Source organism: Saimiri boliviensis, chromosome 6 (assembly GCF_048565385.1).
Source record: "Saimiri boliviensis isolate mSaiBol1 chromosome 6, mSaiBol1.pri, whole genome shotgun sequence".
Taxonomy (NCBI): Eukaryota; Metazoa; Chordata; class Mammalia; order Primates; family Cebidae; genus Saimiri; species Saimiri boliviensis.
Genome location: NC_133454.1, coordinates 133,576,562 through 133,602,306, shown reverse-complemented (window position 1 = coordinate 133,602,306; position 25,745 = coordinate 133,576,562). Strand labels below are relative to the sequence as shown.

The 25,745-nt window shown below is 54.3% G+C and overlaps 3 protein-coding genes and 1 long non-coding RNA gene across 4 annotated transcripts; 1 reads left to right on the top strand and 3 right to left on the bottom strand.

Annotated features, from left to right (window-relative positions):
- Positions 1–4,289: 4,289 nt before the first annotated feature.
- LOC101048512 (interferon-induced transmembrane protein 1) lies at positions 4,290–5,567 on the bottom strand. The gene is made up of 2 exons (XM_003943325.4): positions 5,203–5,567; positions 4,290–4,641 (listed from the first exon to the last, which is right to left on the bottom strand). Exons 1-2 carry the CDS (start codon positions 5,386–5,388, stop codon positions 4,447–4,449), a joined length of 381 nt encoding a protein of 126 aa, XP_003943374.3. The 5' UTR covers positions 5,389–5,567; the 3' UTR covers positions 4,290–4,446.
- Positions 5,568–8,218: 2,651 nt separating this feature from the next.
- On the bottom strand, positions 8,219–9,091 carry LOC120364575 (interferon-induced transmembrane protein 3-like). The gene is made up of 2 exons (XM_039470364.2): positions 8,927–9,091; positions 8,219–8,365 (listed from the first exon to the last, which is right to left on the bottom strand). The coding sequence occupies exons 1-2, from the start codon at positions 9,074–9,076 to the stop codon at positions 8,234–8,236; spliced, it is 282 nt and encodes a 93-aa protein (XP_039326298.2). The 5' UTR covers positions 9,077–9,091; the 3' UTR covers positions 8,219–8,233.
- Positions 9,092–14,123: 5,032 nt separating this feature from the next.
- Positions 14,124–23,003, top strand: LOC141584928 (uncharacterized). Its single transcript, XR_012518239.1, has 3 exons — positions 14,124–14,851; positions 20,982–21,064; positions 22,057–23,003. It is a non-coding gene; the product is annotated as an uncharacterized LOC141584928 (long non-coding RNA).
- LOC101037479 (myb/SANT-like DNA-binding domain-containing protein 2) lies at positions 18,657–20,067 on the bottom strand. Its single transcript, XM_074401907.1, is given in 3 exon segments — positions 18,657–19,309; positions 19,312–19,388; positions 19,390–20,067. Coding segments are annotated over 3 exon segments (984 nt in total). The 5' UTR covers positions 20,040–20,067; the 3' UTR covers positions 18,657–19,052.
- Positions 23,004–25,745: the final 2,742 nt, after the last annotated feature.

Genomic DNA, 25,745 nt, shown 5'->3' with positions numbered 1-25,745 from the left:
CTAGCAGTCACTTGAGGCGTTCTTCCCTTACCAGGGATGCTCCTAGGTCTGACATCAGTTACACTCCGCCATTTTGCCTCTTACTGCACACTGGGGCCCACTCACCCAACTCCTGAGATCTCAGCACTGTTAAAACGAGACCTTTGAACGAAGAGACCCCACAAACAGGCTCTGTGTGGGCAGCAGGGCTGTTTATTCAGCTGGGTGCAGGTGGCCTAAGGCTCAAAAGGGAGTTAGCAAAGGGCGCTGGGATAGGAGTTAGTTTTATAGGTTCAGGGTGGGCAGTGGAAAGTTACAGAAGTTACTTTAGGGTGGTTTATTGCAAGCTGGGAGGGGGTCGTAGGGTGTGGAGCCAGGGGCTGGGCCAAGGTCAGTTACAAAGTCCAGTGGCCTTGTCAATTGAGGCGGGAAAGGACCGATAGGAGAAGGTCTCGGGTTAGTTACGTGCCGCAGGGTCTTCCTTCCAGCGACTTCAGGTTTTCTGGTTCCAGAAGGCCCTCCAGAGGTGTGTTTGCGGTTCCTGGGGTCGCCATGCTGTCCACAGTGCGGGCCGACCTTACGATCCGTTTCAGGCTTTTAAAATCTATTCAGAGACTGCCTTTCCCTGGTGCTGGTTGCTACCAATTATTATTTTAGAGAAAGAGCGTAACAACCATCGGATCATCACCTGAGGGGTTGCTGGACATTCCTGGTTGCGGGTGGGAGCCAGGCTCCTTCCTGCTCAAGCCTGAGGAGCTACCTACGGTGGCATGTCAGTGAGAATTATTGTTAACTGTGAGCTGAGCTAACCCACCCCTCCCCCCCAACTAACCTCCCCCTCCATCTGGGCTTTCCCTTAATTATCCCTGGTTTTGGGGGCCAAGCTGACTTTGAGAGACATTTAGGCGATAGTTTAAATGACAACAGCCTTGTTCAAAATTCAGCAGCTCATCATGATTGAGGACTAAACTCTGATTTTTTATCTTCCCCAAATTCCTATCTAAGGGAGTCATGCCCTACAAATTCTCATCAGATGGGTTTTATTTAACCGTATATATCACGACTTACTTTCTAACCTGACCCTGGCATAACATCACGACAGGAGGAAGAAAATAAAAATATTTTACCCCAGGCCGGGCGCGGTGGCTCAAGCCTGTAATCCCAGCACTTTGGGAGGCCGAGGCGGGTGGATCACAAGGTCAAGAGATCGAAACCATCTTGGTCAACATGGTGAAACCCTGTCTCTACTAAAAATACAAAAAAAAATAGCTGGGCATGGTGGTGCGTGCCTGTAATCCCAGCTACTCAGGAGGCTGAGGCAGGAGAATTGCCTGAACCCAGGAGGCGGAGGTTGCGGTGAGCCGAGATCGCGCCATTGCACTCCAGCCTGGGTAACAAGAGCGAAACTCCGTCTCAAAAAAAAAAAAAAAAAAAATATTTTACCCCAAAACAAGTTTCTCTGCCTTATTTTGAACCGGCCCTACAAAGAGGTTCTTTGTGGGGGAAAATCTGCATCTGTAAAGAATCTCTATTAACATAGGTGGATCTTTTTCTCTGAGACTCTCCCAATCCTGAGGAGATTAACTGAGAACTGAGTAGGAACCCTTCCTCACCTACTGTCTGTCCCAGGGCAGGCACTATCAGACTTCGAAAGAACTTTGGTCTCCGCATTTTTTTTTTTTTTTTTTTTTGAGACGGAGTTTCCCTCTTGTTACCCAGGCTGGAGTGCAATGGCGCCATCTCAGCTAACCGCAACCTCCGCCTCCTGGGTTCAGGCAATTCTCCTGCCTCAGCCTCCTGAGTTGCAGGGATTACAGGCATGCACCACCATGCCCAGCTAACTTTTTTTTGTATTTTTAGTAGAGACGGGGTTTCACCATGTTGACCAGGATGGTCTTGATTTCTTGACCTCGTGATCCACCCGCCTCGGCCTCCCAAAGTGCTGGGATTACAGGCTTGAGCCACCGCGCCCGGCTTTTTTTTTTTTTTTTTTTTTAAACATGGGGTTTCAACTTGATGGCCAGGCTGGTCTTGAACTCCTGACCTCAGGTGATCCACCCACCTCGGCCTCCCAAAGTGCTGGGATTACAGGTGTGAGCCACCGCGGCCGGCCTCGGTCTCCACATCTTAACCTCAACAGTCCCTTTCTATCAATCCCAGGCCTTTAGACAAACTCAACCAATTGTCAACCAGAAAATGTTTAAATTCACCCATATCGTGGAACACCAGCACCCCCAACGCACCCACCCACGCACTGCTTTGGGTTGTCCTGCCTTTCTGGACCAAACTAATGTTTTCCTTTTTTTTCTATCTTTCTTTCTTTCTTTTTTTTTTTTTGCAATGGAGTCTGACTCTGTGGCCAGGCTGGAGTGCAATGGCGTGATCTCCGCTCACTGCAACCTCTGCTTCCCAGGTTCAAGCGATTCCCCTGCCTCAGCCTCCCCAGTAACTGGAGTTACAGGTGTCCGTCACCATGCACAGCTAGTTTTGTATTTTTAGTAGAGACAAGGTTTCAGTACGTTGGCCAGGACAGTCTCGAACTCTTGACCTCATGATCTGCTGCCTCGGCTTCCCAAAGTACTGGGATGACAGCCGTGAGTCAGCACCCGGGCCCAGTGTCCTTCTGGAACGTATTTGGTTTATGTCTCACGTCTCCCTAAAATGCGTAAAAGCAGGCCGCGCCCCGGCCCCCTCGGGCGTGTGTCCCCAGGACTTCGCGGGCGGCCCGCCGCGGTCGCTCCCGTCTGGCTCCGAGGAAACGTCTTCAAACCCTTGACGGAGTCTGACCCTTTCCGCCGACCGGATCACGGAGTGAAAGATCCGCCTTCGGAGATCTCGCCCCGCTTTCCGCGTGCCTGGCGCCCGCGGCTGCCCCGGACCTGACAGCGCCTGGGGTCCCGCGCGTGGGGCGGCCGTCGAGTCCGCGGACCCGTTTTTATTGATTCGTTTTTGGCGCGGGGTCCGGCTCTGCCGCCCGGGCTGGAGCGCAGCGTCGCGACCCCGGCTCGCGGCCACCGCGCCTCCCAAACCGTTTCTTCACCGCCACGCGCCGGTTTCTCGGGCCGCGGGCAGGAGGCGCCCCCAGCGTTACCGACGGACGCGGCCCGTCTCCGGGAGGCGAACCCCACACGCGGGGCGTCTCGTGCGGCCTCCGACGCCTGCACCCCGGGCCCGCGCCGCCGCGTCCAAGTCTCCGGACCCCGGAGCTGCCGCCCGCCTGGGCCCCGCCGCTGGGAACCGGGATGTGGGGGGCCGCGTGGGAACCGCGCTGGGGCCGGGACGACAGCGCGCCCCGCACCTCCGCCTTCGTGATGCGCATTTCCAGAGTGCGGGTTCGCGGGTCCCTGGCCGCCCTGCGGGGGTCTCCACCTGCCGGGGCCCCCCCGTGGGTCCCACGCACCCCGCGCCTGGGCCTGGCGCCTCCTCCCGCCCCGGCGGCTGCGCCCACCGCCCGTCCCCCCATCCCGGGACCCCCGGGCCGGCTTCCTCCCTGGTCAAGCTCACGACAGCGGAACCCCGGGGAGAGCACGCGCCCCCACGCGCGTCCATGGTCCCCCCTGGGGATTCCCACGGGGACCGGGCCCCGGGAGATAGGGCGCCGCAGCGGGGGCGGCGGAGGGGGTGGGGGCAGGTAGGGGTCGGTCCCCAGGCAGGTCCCACTGCGGAAGCCTGAACCCGAGCGCCGGGACAAGGGACACCGCGGTAGAGGCCCCGCCCCACCGTGTGCCGGGAGGGGCCCGCCTGGTGGGCTCCGACTTCACAGATTCTGTCGAGTTGGTGAAGTCAGTGGGTCTCACTGGCCTCTGCAGTCAGTGGGCTCTGCCCACCGTCAGGTCAATGGCTGCCCCCACCCCAGGAGAGCAGAGAAGATGCCCGCTGGACTGGAGGAGGCAGCGGCCAGGACCCAGCAGCCTGATCACCCGGGAGGGGCTGCAGGCCCGCGCTCCTTCAGCTGCTGCCCTGGGCACAAAGCCGGGCTCCTCCCACAGGGCCTGCGCTGCCCACCTCTGCAAGACCAGCGCTCCAGCCAGCTCAGAGGCAGGCAGGTTTGTCTCGGCCCAAAGGTGTTCTGGACACAGTGTGTCTGTCCTTACCTTGGTGTCAGATAAATCTCTGCCCTGTGGTCCTGGTCTTGGGAAACTGAGGAGCTGCCCACTGTAGGAGGCCAGAAACCAGCAAAGGCTGAGCAGGCCCTGCTCCCTGGAAAGCTTCGCAGAGGAGGGATTCCTCTGTGCAGGGCTGACCCCTGGCTCGGTCTCAGGACCAGGCTGGGGACTCCAGCAGGCCCCTCTCCAGGTGAAGTCAAAGCATCATCACAAGCACATGCACTTTATTGAATGCCAGCGCAGACAGGCCTGTGAGGATACACAGCTGTATGTGGGTGGGGGGGACCCAGGGAGCAGGACGGGCAGCCCTTCCCGCAAGGGCAGCAAGTGTCGGAGTACGAGGGTCTCAGGCCATGGGCAGCTAGAAGGGAATTCTTTGGTCCTGTAAGATCCGTGACACAACATGGTACATCATCACAGAGCCAAACACCAGTAGCAGGATGAATCCAATGGTCATGATGATGCCCACGATCAGGGCCCAGATGTTCAAGCACTTGGCGGTGGAGGCGTAGGCCTGGGCCCCGGTCAGGTCGCCAACCATCTTCCTGTCCCTGGACTGGGGCAGAGGAGACAGTGAGGGGACCAGGAGCCCTCAGGTAGGAGCCACATGCTATGGCTCAGGCTCCCCCCTGGCTCCTACCTGCCCTGAGATCAGGCACCACCCCTCCCCTTCCTCACCCAGCCCCAGACTCTCCAGGAGCCTCAGGGCTCAGCCTCCCTCAGCCTTGGCCCCAGCACAGGCTGCTCTCCCCACCACGGGGCGAAGTCACCTGTGAGTTCCTTCTCACTTGCTGGGGAGCCTGGGTGCCAGTCTGGAAGGTGAGGGTGTCATTTCTGGCACTGGGTGATAGGGAGCCTTGCTCTGGGCTGCTGGATCGGGAGACTTACTCTGAGCCAGCCAGCCTCCTGGAGCCTCCCCCTAGACCTGCACTGAGCATATTCCCCAGGCCACACACACAGGTCACTCAGACAAAGCTACAGACGTGGGCACACACAGGACAGAGGTGCACACAAACCCACACTCACAGGGACACACAAGCCCCCGCCCCAGGCAGCACCTGGGCAGGTGGAGCTCCAGGCTGCCCGGCTCCCCCGACTTCCCCGGGGCCACACGCACCTTCACGGAGTAGGCGAACGCTATGAAGCCCAGGCAGCACCAGTTCATGAAGATGGTGTTGAACAGCGACCAGACGACGTGGTCGGGCACGGAGGCCTCGCTCTGGATGTTGATCACAGTGGACCTGGGAAGCATGCTGCTCTGGGGCCCCCCCAGCACCGCCACTTCGTGCTCCTCCTTGAGCATCTTCTGGCTTTGGAGCAGGAAGTAGTGAGTGAAGGTTTGAGCAGAGTGGTTTTCGGTGTGGAGTCGGGGCAGCTGTGGTGTTCAGACACGGGGAGGCTGCTCGGTGGGTTTTTTTTCCCCTGTAGTTTCTGTTTCTCAGAAGCGTGTATTTCTTGTAAGTTTCTATTTCCTGCTGTTTATAAATTGGTGAATTAGCCAGGGACCAGTGGTTTGGAACAAATTCTTGAGGATCAAATTACTTCATGGCAGAGTGGGAGGGAAGGCTGAGGGTTAAGGAGGGGCTTCCTCATCAGAAACTCCAGTCAGGACTGGTCACTTCCCAAGCCTTGGGTTTGGGGAGCCCTGTGGATTTTAGCCCAGGCTGGAAAGTGCAGGATCTCAGTGTCCCGGTTCAGGGCCCCTGCCAGCCCCCCACTCCAGGTCCGGGAACAATCCCCCCAAAGCCCTCACCTCACTTGCCACAGGCCGCGTCTCCTGAACTCCCTTGCCCTTTCCTGGGGCTGCAGCCCTGCTCTGTATGGGTTTGGAGGCTAAACCGCCCCATGTCTCCTGGTGCAGGTCAGAGGCCTGGTCGCCCATGGTGGGCTCCCAAAGCAGCTGCCCAGGCCTAGGAATGGGGACTCTGGGAGCCCCGAATGAAGAGGGGGTTGTGTTGGGTCTCGGGAGGGTTCCAGGGCCTGTGGGGGCAGCTTCAGAGTCCAGGGCACACATGTGCCCCCAACTTCCTCCCTGTGGGTCCCAGCATTGCCCATGGGCTTGGCTGGGTCGTAGCCAGGCAGGAAGGACCTGGAGGGTTGGCAGAGAATTGTCTGCCGAGTTGGGAGGGAGCCCTCAGGCAGAAGGTCATGAATTACAAATCACAGACCGTTGGAGCCTAAAAGTTCTCTTTCTGCTTTTTTTTCTGCCTGCTTTAAGCCTGCTGCTACTTTTCTTTTTTCTTTTTTTTTTTTGAGACGGAGTTTCGCTCTTGTTGCCCAGGCTGGAGTGCAATGGCGCGATCTCGGCTCACCGCAACCTCCGCCTCCTGGGTTCAGGCAATTCTCCTGCCTCAGCCTCCTGAGTAGCTGGGATTACAGGCACGCGCCACCACGCCCAGCTAATTTTTTGTATTTTTAGTAGAGTCGGGGTTTCACCTTGTTGACCAGGATGGTCTCGATCTCTTGACCTCATGATCCACCCGCCTCGGCCTCCCAAAGTGCTGGGATTACAGGCTTGAGCCACTGCGCCCGGCCTTATTTTTCTTTATTTATTTTTGAGACAGAGTCTCGCCCTGCTGCCAGGCTGGAGTGCAGTGGCGTGATCACGGCTCACTGAAGCCTCCAACCTCCGCCTCCTGGGTTCAAGTGATTCTTCTTCCTCAGCTTCCCAAGTAGCTGGGACTACAGGTGTGCGCCACCACGCCCAGCTAATTTTTGTACTTTTAGTAGAGATAGGGTTTCACTTTCACCATGTTGGCCAGGATGGTCTCGATCTATTGACCTCATGATCCATCTGCTTCGGCCTCCCAAAGTGCTGGGATTACAGGAGTCAGCCACCGTGTTCGGCCTATTTATTTATTTTTTGAGACAGAGTCTCACTCTGTTGCCCAGGCTGGAGTGCAATCTTGGCTCACTGCTGCAACCTCCGTCTCTTGGGTTCAAGCGATCTCGTGCCTCAGCCTCCCAAGTAGCTGGAATTACAGGCACCCGCCACCACACCCAGCTAATTTTTGTATTTTTAGTGGAGATGAAGTTTCAACATGTTGGCCAGGCTGGTCTCGAACTCCTGACCTCAGGTCATCTGCCCATCTTGCCCTCCCAAAGTGCTGGGATTACAGGCCTAAGCCGCCGTGCCTGGCTTGTTTGCATGTATTGATCAAGAGATTTCATACTTATCCCTGCCAAATACTATGAGGTGTCAAAATTTTGATGAAAGGGTCTCCCTCTGTCGCCCAGGCTGGAGTGCAGTGGCGCAATCACGGCTCATTGCAACCTCCCACTCCTGGGTTCAAACGAGTCTCCTGCCTCAGCCTCCCAAGTAGCTGGGACTACAGGCACCCGCCACCATACTCGGCTAATTTTTGTATTTTTAGTAGATAAGGGATTTCGCCACGTTGGCCAGGCTGGCAGATCACTTGAGTTTGGGAGTTCGAGACCAGCCTGACAACATTGAGAAACCCCATCTCTACTAAAAATAGAAAAAAAATCAGGCAAGTGTGGTGGCACATGCCTGTAATCCCAGCTACTCGGGAGGCTGAGGCAGGAGAATCACTTGAACCTGTGAGGCAGAGGTTGGGTGAGCTGAGTTCACGCCATTGCACTCCGGCCTGGGCAGCAAGAGCGATACTCTGTCTCAAAAAAATAAATAAAAAAGAAAGAAAAATTTAAAAAATGTCTGGTCCAGGCGCTGCCATTGTAGAGAAGTGTAAGGATAAAGGCCTGATACCGGACTTGGGTTAAGGGGCCAGGACCAGCAGCAGATGGCGAGTACCTGGCCTTGGAGATTATCTTTTTTTTTTTTTTTTTTTTTTTTTTTTTTTGAGACGGAGTTTCGCTCTTGTTACCCAGGCTGGAGTGCAATGGCGCGATCTCGGCTCACCGCAACCTCCGCCTCCTGGGTTCAGGCAATTCTCCTGCCTCAGCCTCCAGAGTAGCTGGGATTACAGGCACGTGCCACCATGCCCAGCTAGTTTTTTGTATTTTTAGTAGAGACGGGGTTTCACCATGTTAACCAGGATGGTCTCGATCTCTTGACCTCGTGATCCACCCGCCTCGGCCTCCCAAAGTGCTGGGATTACAGGCTTGAGCCACCACGCCCGGCCGGAGATTTTTTACCATCTGAGACATTGCGGGATTTTATCACAGAACTACTGGTAACAGGTCCATGGGTGCAGTGGTACAAGGATGCCCACAATCAGGGCCCAGATGTTCAGGCACTTGGCGGTGGAGGCGTAGGCCTGGGCCCCGGTCAGGTCGCCAACCATCTTCCTGTCCCTGGACTGGGGCAGAGGAGACGGTGAGGGGACCAGGAGCCCTCAGGTAGGAGCCACGTGCTATGGCTCAGGCTCCCCCCTGGCTCCTACCTGCCCTGAGATCAGGGACCACCCCTCCCCTTCCTCACCCAGCCCCAGACTCTCCAGGAGCCTCAGGGCTCAGCCTCCCTCTGCCTTGGCCCCAGCACAGGCTGCTCTCCCCACCACGGGGCGAAGTCACCTGTGAGTTCCTTCTCACTTGCTGGGGAGCCTGGGTGCCAGTCTGGATGGTGAGGGTGTCATTTCTGGCACTGGGTGATAGGGAGCCTTGCTCTGGGCTGCTGGATCGGGAGACTTACTCTGAGCCAGCCAGCCTCCTGGAGCCTCCCCCTAGACCTGCACTGAGCACATTCCCCAGGCCACACACACAGGTCACTTAGACAAAGCTACAGACGTGGGCACACACAGGAAGAGGTGCACACAAACCCACACTCACAGGGACACACAAGCCCCCACCCCAGGCAGCACCTGGGCAGGTGGAGCTCCAGGCTCCCCGGCTCCCCGGGACTTCCCTGGGACCACACACACCTTCATGGAGTAGGCGTAGGCTATGAAGCCCAGGCAGCAGGAGTTCACGAAGATGGTGTTGAACAGGGACCAGACGACGTGGTCGGCCACAGAGGCCTCGCTTCGGATGTGGATCACGGCTGAGTTCACACCATGCCCCTCCTTGACCATGTGTCAGGTTTCGGGGAGGCTGCTGTGTGTGAGTGAAGAAGGCTTGGCAAGTGTGGTTCCTGATGGCTGACGTGGCCATCTGTAGAGTGACGTGGTTCCTGATGGCTCTCGTGGCCGTCTGTGGAGTGATGTGGTTCCTGATCGCTGATGTGGCCGTCTGTGGAGCGACGTGGTTCCTGATGGCTGACGTGGCCGTCTGTGGAGCGACGTGGTTCCTGATGGCTGACGTGGCCGTCTGTGGAGCGACGTGGTTCCTGATGGCTGACGTGGCCGTCTGTGGAGCGACGTGGTTCCTGATGGCTGACGTGGCCGTCTGTGGAGCGACGTGGTTCCTGATGGCTGACGTGGCCGTCTGTGGAGCGACGTGGTTCCTGATGGCTGACGTGGCCGTCTGTGGAGCGACGTCGGATGCTGGGTGCCCTTCCTTGCAGATCTTTGCTGTCGTGTCAGAGTCTGGCCCCCTGGACTCAGGGCTTGTGCTTTCTTAGAAGTTGTTGTTTCCTGCTGTTTGGAAATTCGAGAATTTGTGTGAGGTCTGGGGGAGGTAACACATTTCTGAACGTGAGGTCGTACGCTCAGTGCAGGTGAAGCACTGTAGGGTCGGGGGCCTTCTATCCAGGGGCCCTATCAGGGCAAGTGCCACATGACCCCAACTTCCTTCTGCAGGGGTCAGAGGCCTCTGTGAACTTCACTAGGCCTGAGAGTCCCCTCCTCTTACACCTGGAGCGCAGGACCTCACTGTCTTGGCCAGGGTCCTTCCCAGGCCCCGATGGGACCTGCACACTCCAGGATCCTCACGCCCTCACCGCTCACAGACCCCCAGTGAGGACATCTTCCCTCTCCTGGGCTGCAGTTCTGCTCTGTGGGTTCGGAGGCAGAAACGTCCCCCACGTGTCTCCTGGTGCAGGTCAGACGCCCGCCCGGCGACCGGTGCTGCCTGCCCCAAAGCAGCCCTCCAGGCCCAGGCACGGGACGCTGGGGAGCGCTGACCGAAGAGGAGGCGAACACAGGGAAGGTTCCAGTGCCTGTGGGGGCAGCTTCAGTGCTCAGGGCCGACATGTGCGACCCCCTCCTTCTTCCTTCCTGGGCCCCTTTGTTTTATAAGATGCCACAGAGGTCGAGGGGACGTGAGGGGCAAGGGGGTTTCCTGGACTCAGGGCCACACCCGTGGGGCCTGGGGAGGGCTGTAGGGTCCCATGGGCCAAGAGCTTCCTGAGATGGCAACACTTCCTTCTTTCTGCCTCAGTGCCCGTGGACAGGGGTGCAATCAGGTGAGGTTATTGCATCAGGGCTCCTGTGGCATCTGGCCAAAGACAACATGCTGAAAAGGTTTCCTGAAAAACTCTGAATGAGAACTCACCTCCCGAGAGGCCCTGTGCCTTCCAGGAGGAAGCGGGAGTCACGTGAGACCGGACGGGGTCCCCGTCTCCAGCTCTTCCTAGGTGGGGCCCCTGTTTCCCTGCTCTGCTCGCTGAGGTCCTCAGGGTCCAGTCCGCTCCCCACCATACCCTGGAGTTGTCCAGGCTGCCAGAGACCTGCCCCCGTGCTGTCTCAGCCTGGACTCGGGTGGCCGGGGCCTCCTCTGCATCCAGCTCCTCTGCGGTGCCTCTGGCCTGGCTGCCCTCTGAGGCAGCCTCTGTGACCACCCAGCCCTTGGAACATGGCCAGTTCCATTCTCGAATTGCCGAGTGCAAAGCTCATGCAGGATTGTGAAGATTTGGCGAGATAAAAAATTTCTTCATGAAATGTCCGTATTTCATCAAGTCTATTTTGTTGATTATATGTTGAGATAATATTTTGTATATTTTTGTTTAAATAAAATAGATTGCTGGCCAGGCATGGTGGCTCACTCCTGTAATCCCAGCACTGGGAGGCCAAGGCAGGAGGATCACTGGAGGCCAGGAGGTTGAGGCTGCAGTGAGCCGGGGTCGCATCCCCGCCCTCCAGCACAGATGACAGAGTGAGACCCCGTCTCTAAAAACAATTAAGTAAAATTAAATCAGTACAAAATAATTTTAAATTAAAATAAAGAAGATGTTAAAACAAATATCACCACTTCCTTTTGCTTTTTTAGAAATGTTGGTACTGAGGGCCCGGCGCAGTGGCTCACGCCTGTAATCCCAGCACTTTGGGAGGCCAAGGCAGGCAGATCACCTGAGGTCAGGAGTTGGAGACCAGCCTGGCCAGCATGGTAAAACCCTGGCTCTGCTAAAAATACAAAAAATTAGCCGGGCGTGGTGGTGGGTGCCTGTAATCTCAGCTACTCGGGAGGCTGAGGCAGGAGAATCGCTTGAACCTGGGAGGCGGAGGTTGCAAGTGAGCTGAGATTGCGCCACTGCACTCCAGCCCGGGGGACAAAGTGAGACTCCATCTCAAAAAAAAAAAAAAAAAACAGGAAATGCTGGTACTGGGAGATTTAAATCTGACCTCTGACCGTGAAGGGCACAGCCTCCACACCCACGCCTGAGTCCTTCCACTGGCAGCATCACAGGGGAGCGCTGTGGGTCCGAGGCGGGGGTCCTGGCCTGGAGAGCTGCCCCCAGTCGCCCAGGACTCCGGCTTCCGCTCAGGGGCTCACTTCTTTCTTGAATTAGGGCTGGGTCTCCTGGCCACAAGGGAGCTGCATATTTGAGGCCTGGGTCCTTTCACAAATATGCCTCATGGCACAGGGCAGGGCTCTGTGCAGAGGGCAGCAGGGGCGGGGGGGCTCGGGCCACCAGCCCCGTGTGGGCGCTGCAGGTGGCTTCCCCCACCCCTTCAGACACAATAATTTCAGAAGGTGGCGTTTGTACCTGACCTCTTAGGAGTCTTAAGACTTTTTCTAATGGATGTTTTCCAAGGACAGACTAATTTTCAGAGACATAAGAACAAGCTGGTCATCATTACGAAGACAAATGTTCTGATTGCTGAGGGAAATAATGTTGATATTTCTGTGAATCTACTCAATTAACACCCAACCAAAACCGCTTTTTTTTTTTTTTTTTTTTTTGAGACAGAGTTTCGCTCTTGTTACCCAGGCTGGAGTGCAATGGTGTGATCTCGGCTCACCGCAACCTCCGCCTCCTGGGTTCAGGCAATTCTCCTGCCTCAGCCTCCTGAGTAGCTGGGATTACAGGCACACACCACCATGCCCAGCTAGTTTTTTGTATTTTTAGTAGAGACGGGGTTTCACCATGTTGACCAGGATGGTCTCGATCTCTCGACCTCGTGATCCACCCGCCTCGGCCTCCCAAAGTGCTGGGATTACAGGCTTGAGCCACCGCGCCTGGCCGCTTTTTTAGAATGTATCTGGGGCAGGCGTCCCCACACTGCGGCCCCCTGAGGCCATGTATCCGGCCCCCCGCCGCACTTCAGGAAGGGGCACCTCTTTCATTGGTGGTCAGTGAGAGGAGCACAGTATGTGGCGGCCCTCCGACGGTCTGAGGGACGGTGAACTGGCCCCCTGTGTAAAAAGTGTGGGGACGCCTGGTCTAGGATATCGAAAAACATCTCTTCTTCCTAAGTGAAGAAAGTAATGTATACGGTGGTCCGTTTCCAAGACAAAGTGCTTTAAATCAACTTAGGTCGGCAAACTACAGAAGAAGCAGGATGTAACCTCGGCCTCCCGCTCCCTCCCTCCCCCACACTTAGTTGCCCTCACCCCAGCCGAGGAGCTGAGTCCGAGGGGAACGTTTACTAGCCTGCAAAACAGCTCGCTTAGTCGGTTCTTATCAGCCTGCCCAGCTGCTCCGGTCATAAATCAAATGCACGAAGAGCCCCTGAGCCCATGAGGATTGCAGGGCATTGCTGGCGGCCACAAAACGCAGCCAGACGACCTAACGAAAACTCCTACAGCCCCTGCCCAACCAGGCGACATCCGACCGGAAGATCGTGACCCCACAGTCCTCCGCCTGCCAGAAGCCAGGAGGGGCCTGAGCCCCAGGGGACCAACAGCCTGGGTGAGCCTGCCCCTCACACGCCTGACCCTGCAAGTCCATCTTTAGGTCTCACTTCCGCTGTTTTCGGGTCTCTGAGTTCATTCCTTGGGTTTGGACGCGTGAGTCTGTTTCTCAGAGTAAGGCTCTGTAATATTAAGACTTAGCATTTTAAGGAAAAAGCAAGTCTCCATGGGGTCTCTTAATGGCCAAAAAATGGAGTAAGGAATAAATAGTTGTTTTGTTTTGATCTGTGTGTTTTTGTTTCTTTGTTTGAGATGAGGTTTCATTCTGTCACCCAGGCCGGAGGGCAGGGGCCCCGTCACACACCGCAGCCTCAACCTCCTGGGCTCAAGCAATCCTCCCGCCTGAGCCTCCTGAGTCAATGCAACTTCAGAGTAACACACACCACCATGCCCAGCTAACGTTTAAATTAGGGTCTCAATCCACAGAGAAATAAGGAGCATTTGAGCATTCATCTTCGGCAAAAGCAATCTGAAATGGTCTCTGTGAGCAGCGCCCTGTCTTTATGGAGACTCCGTGTGGAGAAAGAGGCTGCGTCCCAGGATGGGCACGGCTCCTTCCTTCCCAAGCCCGTTCTTAGCCGCAGTGGTGGGAGCGGCGGCCAGCGGGTGCCAGTTTCGCCAATGCCTGCAGAGGGCCAGGACAGATTCAGAGAAGCCCCAAGTCAGAGGGAGGGGGAAATGCACCCTTCCCCACGCTTAGGTTGAACAGCCCCATGCGGGGTACCCTGGCCTTGCTCTGATGCAGCTGCTGTTCCCGAGGCAGTGACTCTCTCCAAGTGTGGCCCCGCCCCCTGCACAGGCGCACCCCCAGGACCTGCGTGGCCTCAAGGGGCCCAGGTGTACTGGGTCAGGGCTGCTCCCCGGCTTTCCTCCTGGAGCCTTTCTTCCCCACCTTGCGGTTAGGCGTGAACTCACCTCAAGCCACAAGCTCACGCCCACCTGCAAGGTGGTGGTGTCCCTGGAGATGCTGTGGCCATGAGAGGTGGTGCCAAGCAATCAGGTGTGACTCCACTTCCGGTTCCCACCTCGGAGGCCGGGCAGCACGCCCCGGGGCGCCCCAACCCGGCGGTGGGCACAGACTGCACACCCGCCCAGGCCCACGCCGGAGGGACCCAGCGGCCGAGGGTGGAACTGCCGGTCACCAGCACAGCCCGGCTCATCCTGGCTGCCTCAGACGGAGCAGGGAGCGCGTGGTGGAAAAGCTGCCCCTGGGTGTTTGGAAGGCACAGCAAGAACCTAGTAACGGTGAGCCCTGGGGTTTGAGGCTGGGCAGCGAATGTTCTGCGTGTGCTGTCCGTCCAGCACCAAGAGGTCAGGAGAGAACCGGTCATTGGGTGAGTGGGAACTAAAGGAATTCGAGAGCATCCAGGGGGAGCTTTCTGGGTTAAAAGAGGCAACCGCCTTTCCCTCTTGCACAGTGGAAGGTGAGATTGCAGAGACCCTTGTGTGGCCATTTCGGCATTGCCGCTACGATGGAGTCAACAGCACACCATTGCTGAAAACCGAGGAGCCCGGGCAGCCAGGGGAGCCGCACGGGAAAACCCCTTCATTGCAGCGAATGCTCCAAGAGAAAGAGATTAAGGGTGTGACTCGCGCTCTTATGCCTGGCCTGACACTGCATTTTGTACAGGGGGATCCCAGAGCGAGGACGACCAGGGAAAGCGGAGCGTGGGGAGGAGCAGGTGGACGCGGCACCTGGACCTGTCTGATCAAACTGAGGTTTACAGCTGGTGAAGGCCGGCGCGGTGGCTCACACCTGCAATCCCAGCACTTCAGGAGGAGGAGGCAGGTGGATCGCTGGAGCCCAGGAGTTCAAGACCAGCCTGGGCAACATGGTGAGACCCCACCTCTACAAAAAGTACGAAAAGTAGCCAGCTGCGGCGGTGCAGGCCTGCGGTCCCACCCACGAGGGAGGCTGAGGTGGGAGGATCACTGGAGCCCAGGAGGTGGAGGCTGCACTGCGGGGTTCAGTCACGTCGCTGCACTCCAGCCGGGGCCACAGAGTGAGACCCTGTCTCAAAAAAAAAAAAGGTGATCAAGTATTTGAAATAGTTGCACTCTCCTCCTAAAAACACAGCCTGGATCCAAGGGGACCGTGACAGCTTGAGACTCAAAGTAGCCCTTGGCCTCCCACGTCTCTGTGGGCGAGAATGGAGCTGAGGGAGCCGCTCACTCTCCAGCACCCGCCCCGGTGGGGCCACAGAGGCCCGGGGGGCTGGGGGGTGATCCCTCCACCAAGCACAACCCACACCTCTTCCAGGGAGCTGCTCCCTGGGGTCCCAGTCCTCACCCGGCCATCGGGGGGACTTTGGAGCCACTGCAGAGCCTGGCCGCCGGGGTCTGCCTTCCTCCCCTTCCAGACCAGACTGCTGAAGCCACCTGTCCCTGCTCCTTGGTTGAGTACTGGGCGCGTGGGCGGTAGACGCTTCATCTCTTCAACTCAGAGCCGTCCAGCTTGAGAGGAAACACGGCCGGGCTGGAGGCGGCAGCTGTGAACATCTGACCTTCGTGTAGGTGGAGGACACGCGGGGCGGCGGCCCTTGAGGAAGCGCGTGTATTTTGCTTGCAGGAAGGGCAGCCTTCCCGGTAGCTGGCAGGTGTCTGGATGTGGTCTGCATTAGTGCTGTTCACCAGACACCTTTGGCTCTCCTCTGGGCAGATGGCAGGGTGGTGTCTTCCCATGGACTTCCTTCTTGTGGCCTCAGTAACCACAGAGACGCCTGTCAAGGGGTGACCTTGCCCGGGCCTCTGCGTGAGGGTGGGGAGCAGAGTCCTCCTTAGGGGGAGTGGTGCGTGCCTGGGACGTAATTGTGTGGGGCCACTTGTTACACAACCTGTCCTGGCGGATGCAAATGGCAGGTCCTCAGTTTAGTCTCACCCTCACTGGAGATCCTAGCCTTGGCCTTACAGGCTCTCCAGATCTCTTCCTGGCAGAATTTTGGTGATTTCAGATATCTGATTACTGCTGAATCCACTTTTCCCACCGTTTCTATTTGTGGTTGCCTAGTGTGCATAAAGTCTGTATTGCTGGCCGGGCGTGGTGGCTCACACCGGTAATCCCAGCACTTTGGGAGGCTGAGGCAGGTGGATCACGAGGTCAGGAGTTCAACACCAGACTGGCCAACATGGTGAGACCCCATCTCTACTAAAAATTTCAGAAATTAGCTGGGCATGGTGGCTCATGCCTATAATCCCAGCTACCTGGGAGGCCGAGGCAGGAGAATTGCTTGAACTGGGACCCAGGAAGCAGAGGCTGCCATGAGCCAAGATCGCGCCACTGCACTCCAGCTGGGGCTACAGAGTGAGACTCCATCTAAAAGAAAAAGTCTGTATTGCTGGGTGCATATATATATATATATATATATATTTTTTTTTTTTTTTTGATACGGAGTTTCGCTCTTGTTACCCAGACTGGAGTGCCATGGCACGATCTCGGCTCACCGCAACCTCCGCCTCCTGGGTTCAGGCAATTCTTCTGCCTCAGCCTCCTGAGTAGCTGGGATTACAGGCACGCGCCACCACGCCCAGTTAATTTTTTGTATTTTTAGTAGAGACGGGGTTTCACCTTGTTGACCGGGATGGTCTTGATCTCTTGACCTCGTGATCCACCCGCCTCGGCCTCCCAAAGTGCTGGGATGCCACCGCGCCCGGCCCTGGGTGCATATATTTTTAACGTTTCCCTATTATGAAATTTAATAAATCTACAGCAAAATGTATAAAACATAAAAGTAAAAAACTACCCCACTAGTCAAACAATGGTGCCTTGCCCTCTCCCAGAAGGTGCCTGTCCCTTCCCAGTAGTGCCCCCCGACCCCATCCCAAGACCAGCACTCCGGACATCTGCGGTGAACACGTTCCTGCTTTTTGTCAGGACTTTAACACCCAGCTGTGGGTTAAACCAAACCTAATCGAGTGTTGGCTAAACCTAAACACGATGATTTCGAGCTTCCAACATCCAAGTCCTTGGAACTCCATCGATTAAGGTTTTCTATGGAGGCTTCTTAATGGAGGGACAGTTGATTAAATCATTCCCATGGGACAGACTCGATCGAGTTCGCCTCCCCTCCCACAGGCTGAGGATGGGGCTGAAAGTTCCAACCCTCCAATCACCTGGCAACCAGAGCCCCCTTTCCAAAAGCCTCTTCATTGGCATGAGCCCCGATGCGATTGTGGGGGCTGGCTCCACATTTACTCCTCCTCACTTTGGAAATCACAAGGGTGTTATGAGCTCTGCAGAGCCAGGAATGAAGACCAAACCTGTATGTCTTAGTGCACCCCAGTATCCACTTCCCTGAAAAAACGTCCACGTTTACCTTTTGTTTCCAAAACCTAGTGGGCACAGCTGGTTTGTCGTCTGGGAATTCCTGTGCCGGGAGTTCTGCTGCCTGGTTCCGGCTGACCCTTTCCCATGCCTGCCGACTCTGTCAGGCACCTAGAATCACCCAGTGCACTTTCAGAGAACTTTTCCATATTTCTGGATTTTTTTCTTAAAACGTGTTTCTTATTAAATCTCTGTCTTTTAATTCATATTTATTTAATTATTTATTTATTTATTTATTTATTTATTTTTTTGAGACGGAGTTTCGCTCTTGTTACCCAGGCTGGAGTGCAATGGCGTGATCTCGGCTGACCGCAACCTCCGCCTCCTGGGCTCAGGCAATTCTCCTGCCTCAGCCTCCCGAGTAGCTGGGATTACAGGCACACACCACCATGCCCAGCTAATTTTTCGTATTTTTAGTAGAGACGGGGTTTCACCATGTTGACCAGGATGGTCTCGATCTCTTGACCTCGTGATCCACCCGCCTCGGCCTCCCAAAGTGCTGGGATTACAGGCTTGAGCCACCGTGCCCGGCCTATTTTTATTATTTTTTTTTTAAGATGGGGTTTCACCATGTTGGTCAGGCTGGTCTTGAACTCCCGACCTCAGGTGATCTGCCCACCTTGGCCTCCAAAGTGCTCAGATTACAGGCATGAGCCACTGCGCCCTGCTTAATTCATATTTATTATAATAATTCTTCTACAAGGACATATTTCTGCCATAGTTTTTATATTTTCTATTTGCCTTACTTTTTTGTTTTTTTTTTTTCTTTTGCTGACTTTCATGAGAGTTTTTTTGTATAACTTTTCTAAAAATTTATATTTATTCGTTGATTCAACACACACACACACACATATACTTTTTTTTTTAGATGGAGTCTTGCTACGTTGCCCAGGCTGGTCTCAACCTCCTGGCCTCAGGCTCTCCTCCCACCTCGCCTCCATTGAACTGGACTTGCAGGTGTGCTCCACCATTCCTAGTACAACACACAACAAAACCTATTGTTTTGCTTTTTGCTGTTGGGGCTCGAAACGTCGCCCTCAAAAGTGGCCCCGTGGCACGTGAGTGCTTGGGTCTGAGGCATTGGAAAGGCCTCCAAAGCGAAGTCTCTCTGACCTCCTCCTTCCCTTCTATTTCCTGTTTGAATGCAGGGACCAGAATTCCTTCTCCCCACAGTGAGTCATAGAAAATAGAACTCCTGGCTGGGCGCGGTGGCTCACGCCTGTAATCCCAGCACTTTGGGAGGCCGAGGCGGGTGGATCACAAGGTCGAGAGATTGAGACCAACGTGGTCAACATGGTGAAACCCCGTCTCTACTAAAAATACAAAAAACTAGCTGGGCATGGTGGCGCGTGCCTGTAATCCCAGCTACTCAGGAGGCTGAGGCAGGAGAATTGCCTGAACCCAGGAGGCGGAGGTTGCGGTGAGCCGAGATCGCGCCATTGCACTCCAGCCTGGGTGACAAGAGCGAAACTCCGTCTCAAAAAAAAAAAAAAAAAAAAAAATTGTTTTTCTGTTTTTAAAAAAGAAACAGCTGACCCACCATGCAAGTTCGCCATATATCTTGCTTACTCAAAATGAGCATTTGCAGGTGAGGTCTGTTTTTTTTCTGGCCAAAGACTACTATGATTCCTCAGAAGTTGTACTGGCCCAATCGAGGAAAGAGTTTCCATGAAGACTCTGATGGCAGCATCTGGATGAGGAGTGGTCTATGACATTCAGTTGTTAAATTTTAAAGGGTATCCAATGGCTTTTTCCAGGCACTCAACTAAAGAGCCAGCAGAAAGAAAATCCCTCTCTACTTCTACAAATTTGATATAGATAGATTTGGGGGAAACTCCGGGATCCACAATACAGTTCTGAGACAAAAACCCGTTAATACCAACCCAATCTTTGCTGAAGATTTTGGTATTTGCTTGGAAATGTAAAAATAAGCACTGCTGCAGAGTCCTGACCTCCGCAATCCCGAGGTAGAATAGATAATTCGGATGGGTTCTATTTCCACCTGTAATGAGGCTTGTGGTGAAAGGGTTTCCAGGTCAACCCGGCCCTCTTCCTGGGTCCAGGGAACGTTGCTCCATGTGGGGTGAGAGGGGCCTCTCAATACATTCTTCATAGCCAATGGCATAAAGGCCTGGGCTTTTAGGAATACCTCCAGGCAATAAATATTGAACAACATTCCCACCGGTTGGTTTGGAGTGGGCAATGGGTATCCAGTCAATTTCCACGTGCAACTCCAAGCACCTAGCTTCACTAATAGTGATCTCTAAAAATTCGTAGTAAACATTTTTCCAGTTCATCTTCTGTACTCGCGTCATAATGATCCGTCCTTCAGGCTTCTCAGAGTTGAAGTACTCCCAAAGTCGCTTGCCAAGGGGCACCTGGGAGCTGATCTCAGCATAATGGTAACGGATATCCTCTTTCCAACGGGTGTTATAACCAATGCCAACAATGGCCAGTTTATTAGAAAGATGGAGCCTTGAAAAGTCTGCCCAGCTCTGAAAAAGCTCCCATTTCAACTGTACTGATTCCAAAATCTGTACAATATTCTGCATGATGTCTCTCTTCTGTGCTTCTTCGGAAGACTCTTGCTTTGTTTTCAATGTTCTCTTTGTGATAGGTATTTCATCCAATTCCCGATCTGTTGGATAGCCATGGAGATCCTGACTGTGGTTTCCCCAGTCCTCCTGTGGATGGTCCTCCATAGTGCCGCCATCCGACTCCAGCTCCTGGTACAAGCCACTACTGTTTTTTTTTTTTTTTTTTTTTTTTTGAGACGGAGTTTCGCTCTCGTTACCCAGGCTGGAGTGCAATGGCACGATCTCGGCTCACCGCGACCTCCGCCTCCTGGGTTCAGGCAATTCTCCTGCCTCAGCCTCCTGAGTAGCTGGGATTATAGGCACGTGCCACCATGCCCAGCTAATTTTTTGTATTTTTAGTAGAGACGGGGTTTCACCATGTTGACCAGGTTGGTCTCGATCTCTCGACCTTGTGATCCACCCGCCTCGGCCTCCCAAAGTGCTGGGATTACAGGCTTGAGCCACCGCGCCCGGCCAAGCCACTACTGTTAATAGGTACAGGCTGGCAGGGCTGAGCATCCCACCCTCCCTGACCAAACACCTGTTCCAGCTGTTAAAATGTGTAACTGCTCTTTCTTTTCCCAACACCACGTTCTTTCACCCGACTGTCACACCTGCGAAGGGTCAAAGTAAGTTAAATCCGGTATTGGGTTGTATAAGCAGAGGAATCACATGTAAGCTATGAAGGTGGCTCTTCCTCTCTACTCAGCACCGGTGAGGCCACAGCTGGAGCACAGCATTCAGTTCTGGGCATCGAACCAGCTTGATGCGCTCCTGGCACTGGGATGGGGTCCGCGCGTAGCCCAGCTCGGCCAGGGCCCGGGACACGCGCTCGTACATGGGCTCCCTCCAGCTGCCGGTACCGTTGTCCCACACTGCGATGAGCGCGTTCGTCTCGGCTGGCGTCCACGACACGCCCCGCCGCCGCCGCCACCAGGGGAGAAGGAGACCCAGGACGAGGCGGCCAAAGAAATACTTTTAAATAGAGGCCTCTCCCATGAGACAGCAGGGCAGGCGTCCACAAAGTGCTGTGGCTTTTTCTCATGTTAATTTCTCCTCTGTTTTCAGGACACCGTGTCCGCTGGGAACATGGGAGGGAAATAAAAGCGCTGCATCTTCTCCCGGACAGTGGCGGGCACCGTGTGGTCTAGGTGAGTTCCTGTCGTGGTCGTAAGACTCACCGTGTTCATTTGCCCCCCCTTCGCTTCCCGGCTGTGGCACGCTGGAGCTCCCGGCTCCGCATGCCCTTTGGCAAAGCTTCCCGTATCCCTGTGACCTCTCCCTTCCTGTTGCATTATCTGGAGCTCAGGCTTTATGCAACTGTGTTTTCCGTCACCTTTCTGTTGGCAGAGATCTGCTCCTAAGACAGTAACAGATTTCACAAGCGTTTGGTCCCAGCCCTTCTCCTGGCACTTGCAGCATTTCCTGGATTTGTGTTTTGTGTTTTTTTGCATTTTTTTCTTTTTTGACTTCCTCCATCAAGAATGTTTTCAATGTAGATGTGAGGGAGAGACACATTCTGAGGCTTTCTGGAAATCCTTTTATGATGCTTTTAGATTTGAGCAGCAATTTGGCTACATATAAAATTGTAGATCTTTTTCTTTCCGTTTGTAAAATATCACCCTATAGTCTTCTTTTCTGTGTTAAAATATAAACATAAACACAGTAACTTTTTTTAAACTTGATGTGAACAAGCAGCAGCTCATGAACTGGGCAGCTGCAGCCTGCAGGTGGTTCGGGAGCTGGCGGGGAGGGGGAGCTCTGCGTGGGAGGCAGACCCTTCCCTGGGGAGGTTGGAGCAGTGCCCTCCCAGCCCCCAGTCAGAGGTTGGTCAACACGTTCTGCTGGGGAAGCTTCAGCTGTGTTTTCCTGGGATACGACCTTCCAAACTCAGCTGGGTTTGTGCTGACCTAAGAACTCAGGGCACCGAGGCCTCCTCCATCCGATGGCCTCCCAGTGGGTTCTTCCGAAAACTCCATCCGCCAGCCTCTCATTTATGAACGCTTGACCAAGAGTCAGACCCAAGCACCACGCCGTCACCACCACGGCTGCTTTGCCTCTGTCTCAGCACGGGACTCGTCAGTCACAATGTCGGGTTCGGTGGAAAAACTTTTCTTCTCCCTTCTCGTTGCTCTGGTCACAGTGAGGCCATCTGGGGTACCGTTGTTGGGCTTGAAGATGCGTCTAAGACCCCTGAGATGTCCTGGAACCATATACTGGAAAAAAACAACCACCTCAGCCGTAAGACCCGTGAGAGAATACGGTGTCCCAGGAACTTCACGATGAGGGCCACCGGAGAATGACCTCACGAGACCGGAGTGTGCCCCTCAGCCACACTCTTCATGAACAAAAGAAAAACCACGGTAAATGGCCACCACAAACTAAAAGCTATGTCTCTGAGTCCAGAAAGCAGTTCATTGAGGAGATTTCTAGACCTGAGCCGAAAGCACGTTTCTCTGGGCCGGCAGCACCAGCATCTTGGTGAACTCCAAACGCACACACAGCAGCGCGTGACGGTGTCCTCGAAGGTGTACACGTAATTTCCAGCTTCAGCAGGCAAGGCACAGCAGCAGGGCAGACTGAAATGAAAAGAGCTAAAATATCACCGTGGGTGCACTATAGCCTTCTACTGAAACACAGCTTATTTCTATAGTCAGCCCCATTTCTACCAAAGATAATCACAGAAAACTGATTTGTTTGCAAACTAGCTCGTCTCATTAAACTTAGCCGGATTATTTACATGTCTGCAGTAAATACGAATAGTGATTGATCACACAGGGTTTTTTGTTTGTCTGTTTGTCTGTTTGTTTTGAGACAGAGTCTTGCTCTGTCACCCAGGCTGCAGTGCAGTGGCATGATCTCAGCTCACTGCAACCTCTGCCTCCTGAGTTCAAGCGATTCTCCTGCCTCAGTCATCCAAGTAGCTGGGACTACAGGCATCCGCCACCATGCCAGGCTAGTTTTTGTATTTCTAGTAGAGATGGGGCTTCACTATGCTGGCCAGGCTGGTCTCAAACTCCTGACCTCAAGTCATTCTCCCGCCTCGGCCTCCCAAAGTGCTGGGATTACAGGCATGAGCTGGCACGCCCGGGCGATCACTTAGGTTTTTTAAGAGTCTGCTTTGTGCCGGGCGCGGTGGCTCAAGCCTGTAATCCCAGCACTTTGGGAGGCCGAGGCGGGTGGATCACGAGGTCAAGAGATCGAGACCATCCTGGTCAACAAGGTGAAACCCCGTCTCTACTAAAAATACAAAAATTAGCTGGGCGTGGTGGCGCATGCCTGTAATCCCAGCTACTCAGGAGGCTGAGGCAGGAGAATTGCCTGAGACCAGGAGGCGGAGGTTGCGGTGAGCCGAGATCGCATCATTGCACTCCAGCCTGGGTAACAAGAGCGAAACTCCGTCTCAAAAAAAAAAAAAAAAAAAAAAAGAGTCTGCTTTGCTAGAACTCTTTCTTTTTGAGATGAGGCTCACTCAGTCACCCAGGCTGGAGCGTGCAGTGGCATCATCACAGCTCACCACAGCCTCAAACTCCTGGGCTCAGGAGATCCCCCACCTCACCCTTTTGAGTAGCTGATGGTACAGGAATGTGCCACCATACCCACTTTATTTATTTATCTTTTTTTTTTTCTTTTTGAGACAGTTTCGCTCTTGTTACCCAGGCTGGAGTGCAATGGCGCGATCTCGGCTCACCGAAACCTCCGCCTCCTGGGTTCAGGCAATTCTCCTGTCTCAGCCTCCTGAGTAGCTGGGATTACAGGCACGTGCCACCATGCCCAGCTAATGTTTTGTATTTTTAGTAGAGACGGGGTTTCACCATGTTGACCATGAAGGTCTCCATCTCTTGACCTCGCGATCCACCCGCCTCGGCCTCCCAAAGTGCCGGGATTACAGGCGTGAGCCACCGCGCCCGGCCTATTTATCTTTTTTATAGAAGGGGTTTTGCTATGTTGATGGGGTGAGTTTCCAACTGCAGGCCACGAGCAGTCCTCTCACCCTGGTCTCCCGAAGTGCTGGGATTACAGGCATGAGCCCTCACCCCTGGCCTGGGAACTATTTTGAGGGGTGGGGGTTAGGAAAAGGTGCTGCTCAGCTTCCCAGGCTGGAGGGCAGGGGCCTGATCGTGGCTCACAGCAGGCTCGCCCTCCTGGGTTAGGGAATCTTCCCACCTCAGCCTTCCACGTGGCTGGGACCACAAGCACGCATCACCACACCTAGCTTTCTTTTTCAGTAAAAACCATCTCAGCATGCCCAGCCTTAGAACTTATTTTTTTCGAGACGGAGCTTGCTCCGTCACCCAGGCTGGAGTGCAATGGCGCACCCTTGGCTCACTGCAACCTCTGCCTCCCGGGTTCACATAATTCTCCTGCCTCAGCCTCCTGAGTAGCTGGGATTACAGGTGCACGGCCACCACACCTGGCTAATCTTTTTCTATTTTTAGTAAAGATGGGTGTGGGAAGTAGAAAAGTTCCTCTTCAAAGTTTCCTTTCTTGTTAAAGAATAAATCACAAGTGTTAGAAAGATGAGCTTGTTTTAAAGACTTTCTTCAAAGCCATCTTGCTTTTTGCTAGTAGCTCTGTCTTGAGCCCTGTCCTGTGTAGCTGTCAGACAGGCTCACAGGCACGTAGCACATTCTGTGTCCTTGCACTTTAACCCAGGCATTTGTGCTGTTACTTTTCTAAGTGTTTTCACATGCAGCTTCCTGCCCCTTCCTTATCTGCACTTCCTCTTTTCTTGTTGTCCTCCATGGGCTCTACCTGTTTAGAAAAGTTTTAAGTCATGAGCCAGTCAGGTCCAGGTTTAGATTGTAAGATCTGCCTCCAGCCAACGGAGATCAGACACAGCAGTAAGGACGACCCCAAATGAGCGAGGGATGAGTATGTCTACTTTTCCTTTGTTTGCTGTACTCTCGTGGGAAGGCTGCTAGCGAAGGTACCTTTTCCACAAGAAGTAAAGATTGCCTTGCTGAGAGACCCTTTGCCCCAGTGCTGACTTCTTTGTGGCACCGAAAATTTACATATAACAACAGGGCTTTGCCATATTAGCCAGGCTGTTCTCAAACGCCTGACCTCAGGCGATCCTCCTGTCTCGGCCTCCCAAAGTGCTGGAATTACAGGTGTGAGCCGCCGCGCCCGGCTATAACTTCTAATACAGAATTTTAGATTTGACTTTTAAACCTCGTGAGCCTAGGAAGCCATGTCACTCTGTCAGGCTTTGCCTGCAATACCGTATTAGTCTGTTTTCACGGGAGACAGCACTTTACAAAAGAAAGAGGTTTACCTGGACTTTCAGTTCACATGGCCGGGGCAGCCTCACAATCACGGAGGAAGGCCAGGAGGGGCGTCTTATGCCAATGGTGCAGACAGAAAATGGGAGCGCGTGTGCAGGGAAAGTTCTGTTTTCTTTAAAAAACCATCAGATATTGTGAGATTCATTTACTATTGTGCTGTAGCTGGCCTACAGTTAGAACCTGAGCAGTGCCATTTTATACAAGATAAAGCTGTTTTTCCAAAAATAAGTTGTGACTGCTGCCCCATTCCCCTTGCAGTAACTGCTGACCTTGGCTTCTGTAAATAAAAACAGCTAGCTTGCTCTGAAAAATGCCCCCTCTGTAAAGCTGCTTGCCTTTGCTTATCAGGAACTGCCAGAATAAGCTTCTGTAAAGTTGCTTGTCCTGCATCCCCTCACCCTCTTGGTCCTAAAACCAGGATGTGGTTTTTCAGCTTAAAACCCCTGCTTTCCCTGAGCTTGGGGCCACGGGTTGGAGAGACGCACGTCCTCTGTGGCTGCCGGCAATAAAGACCCCGCAATTTGGCATACTTTTGTCTTGGTGT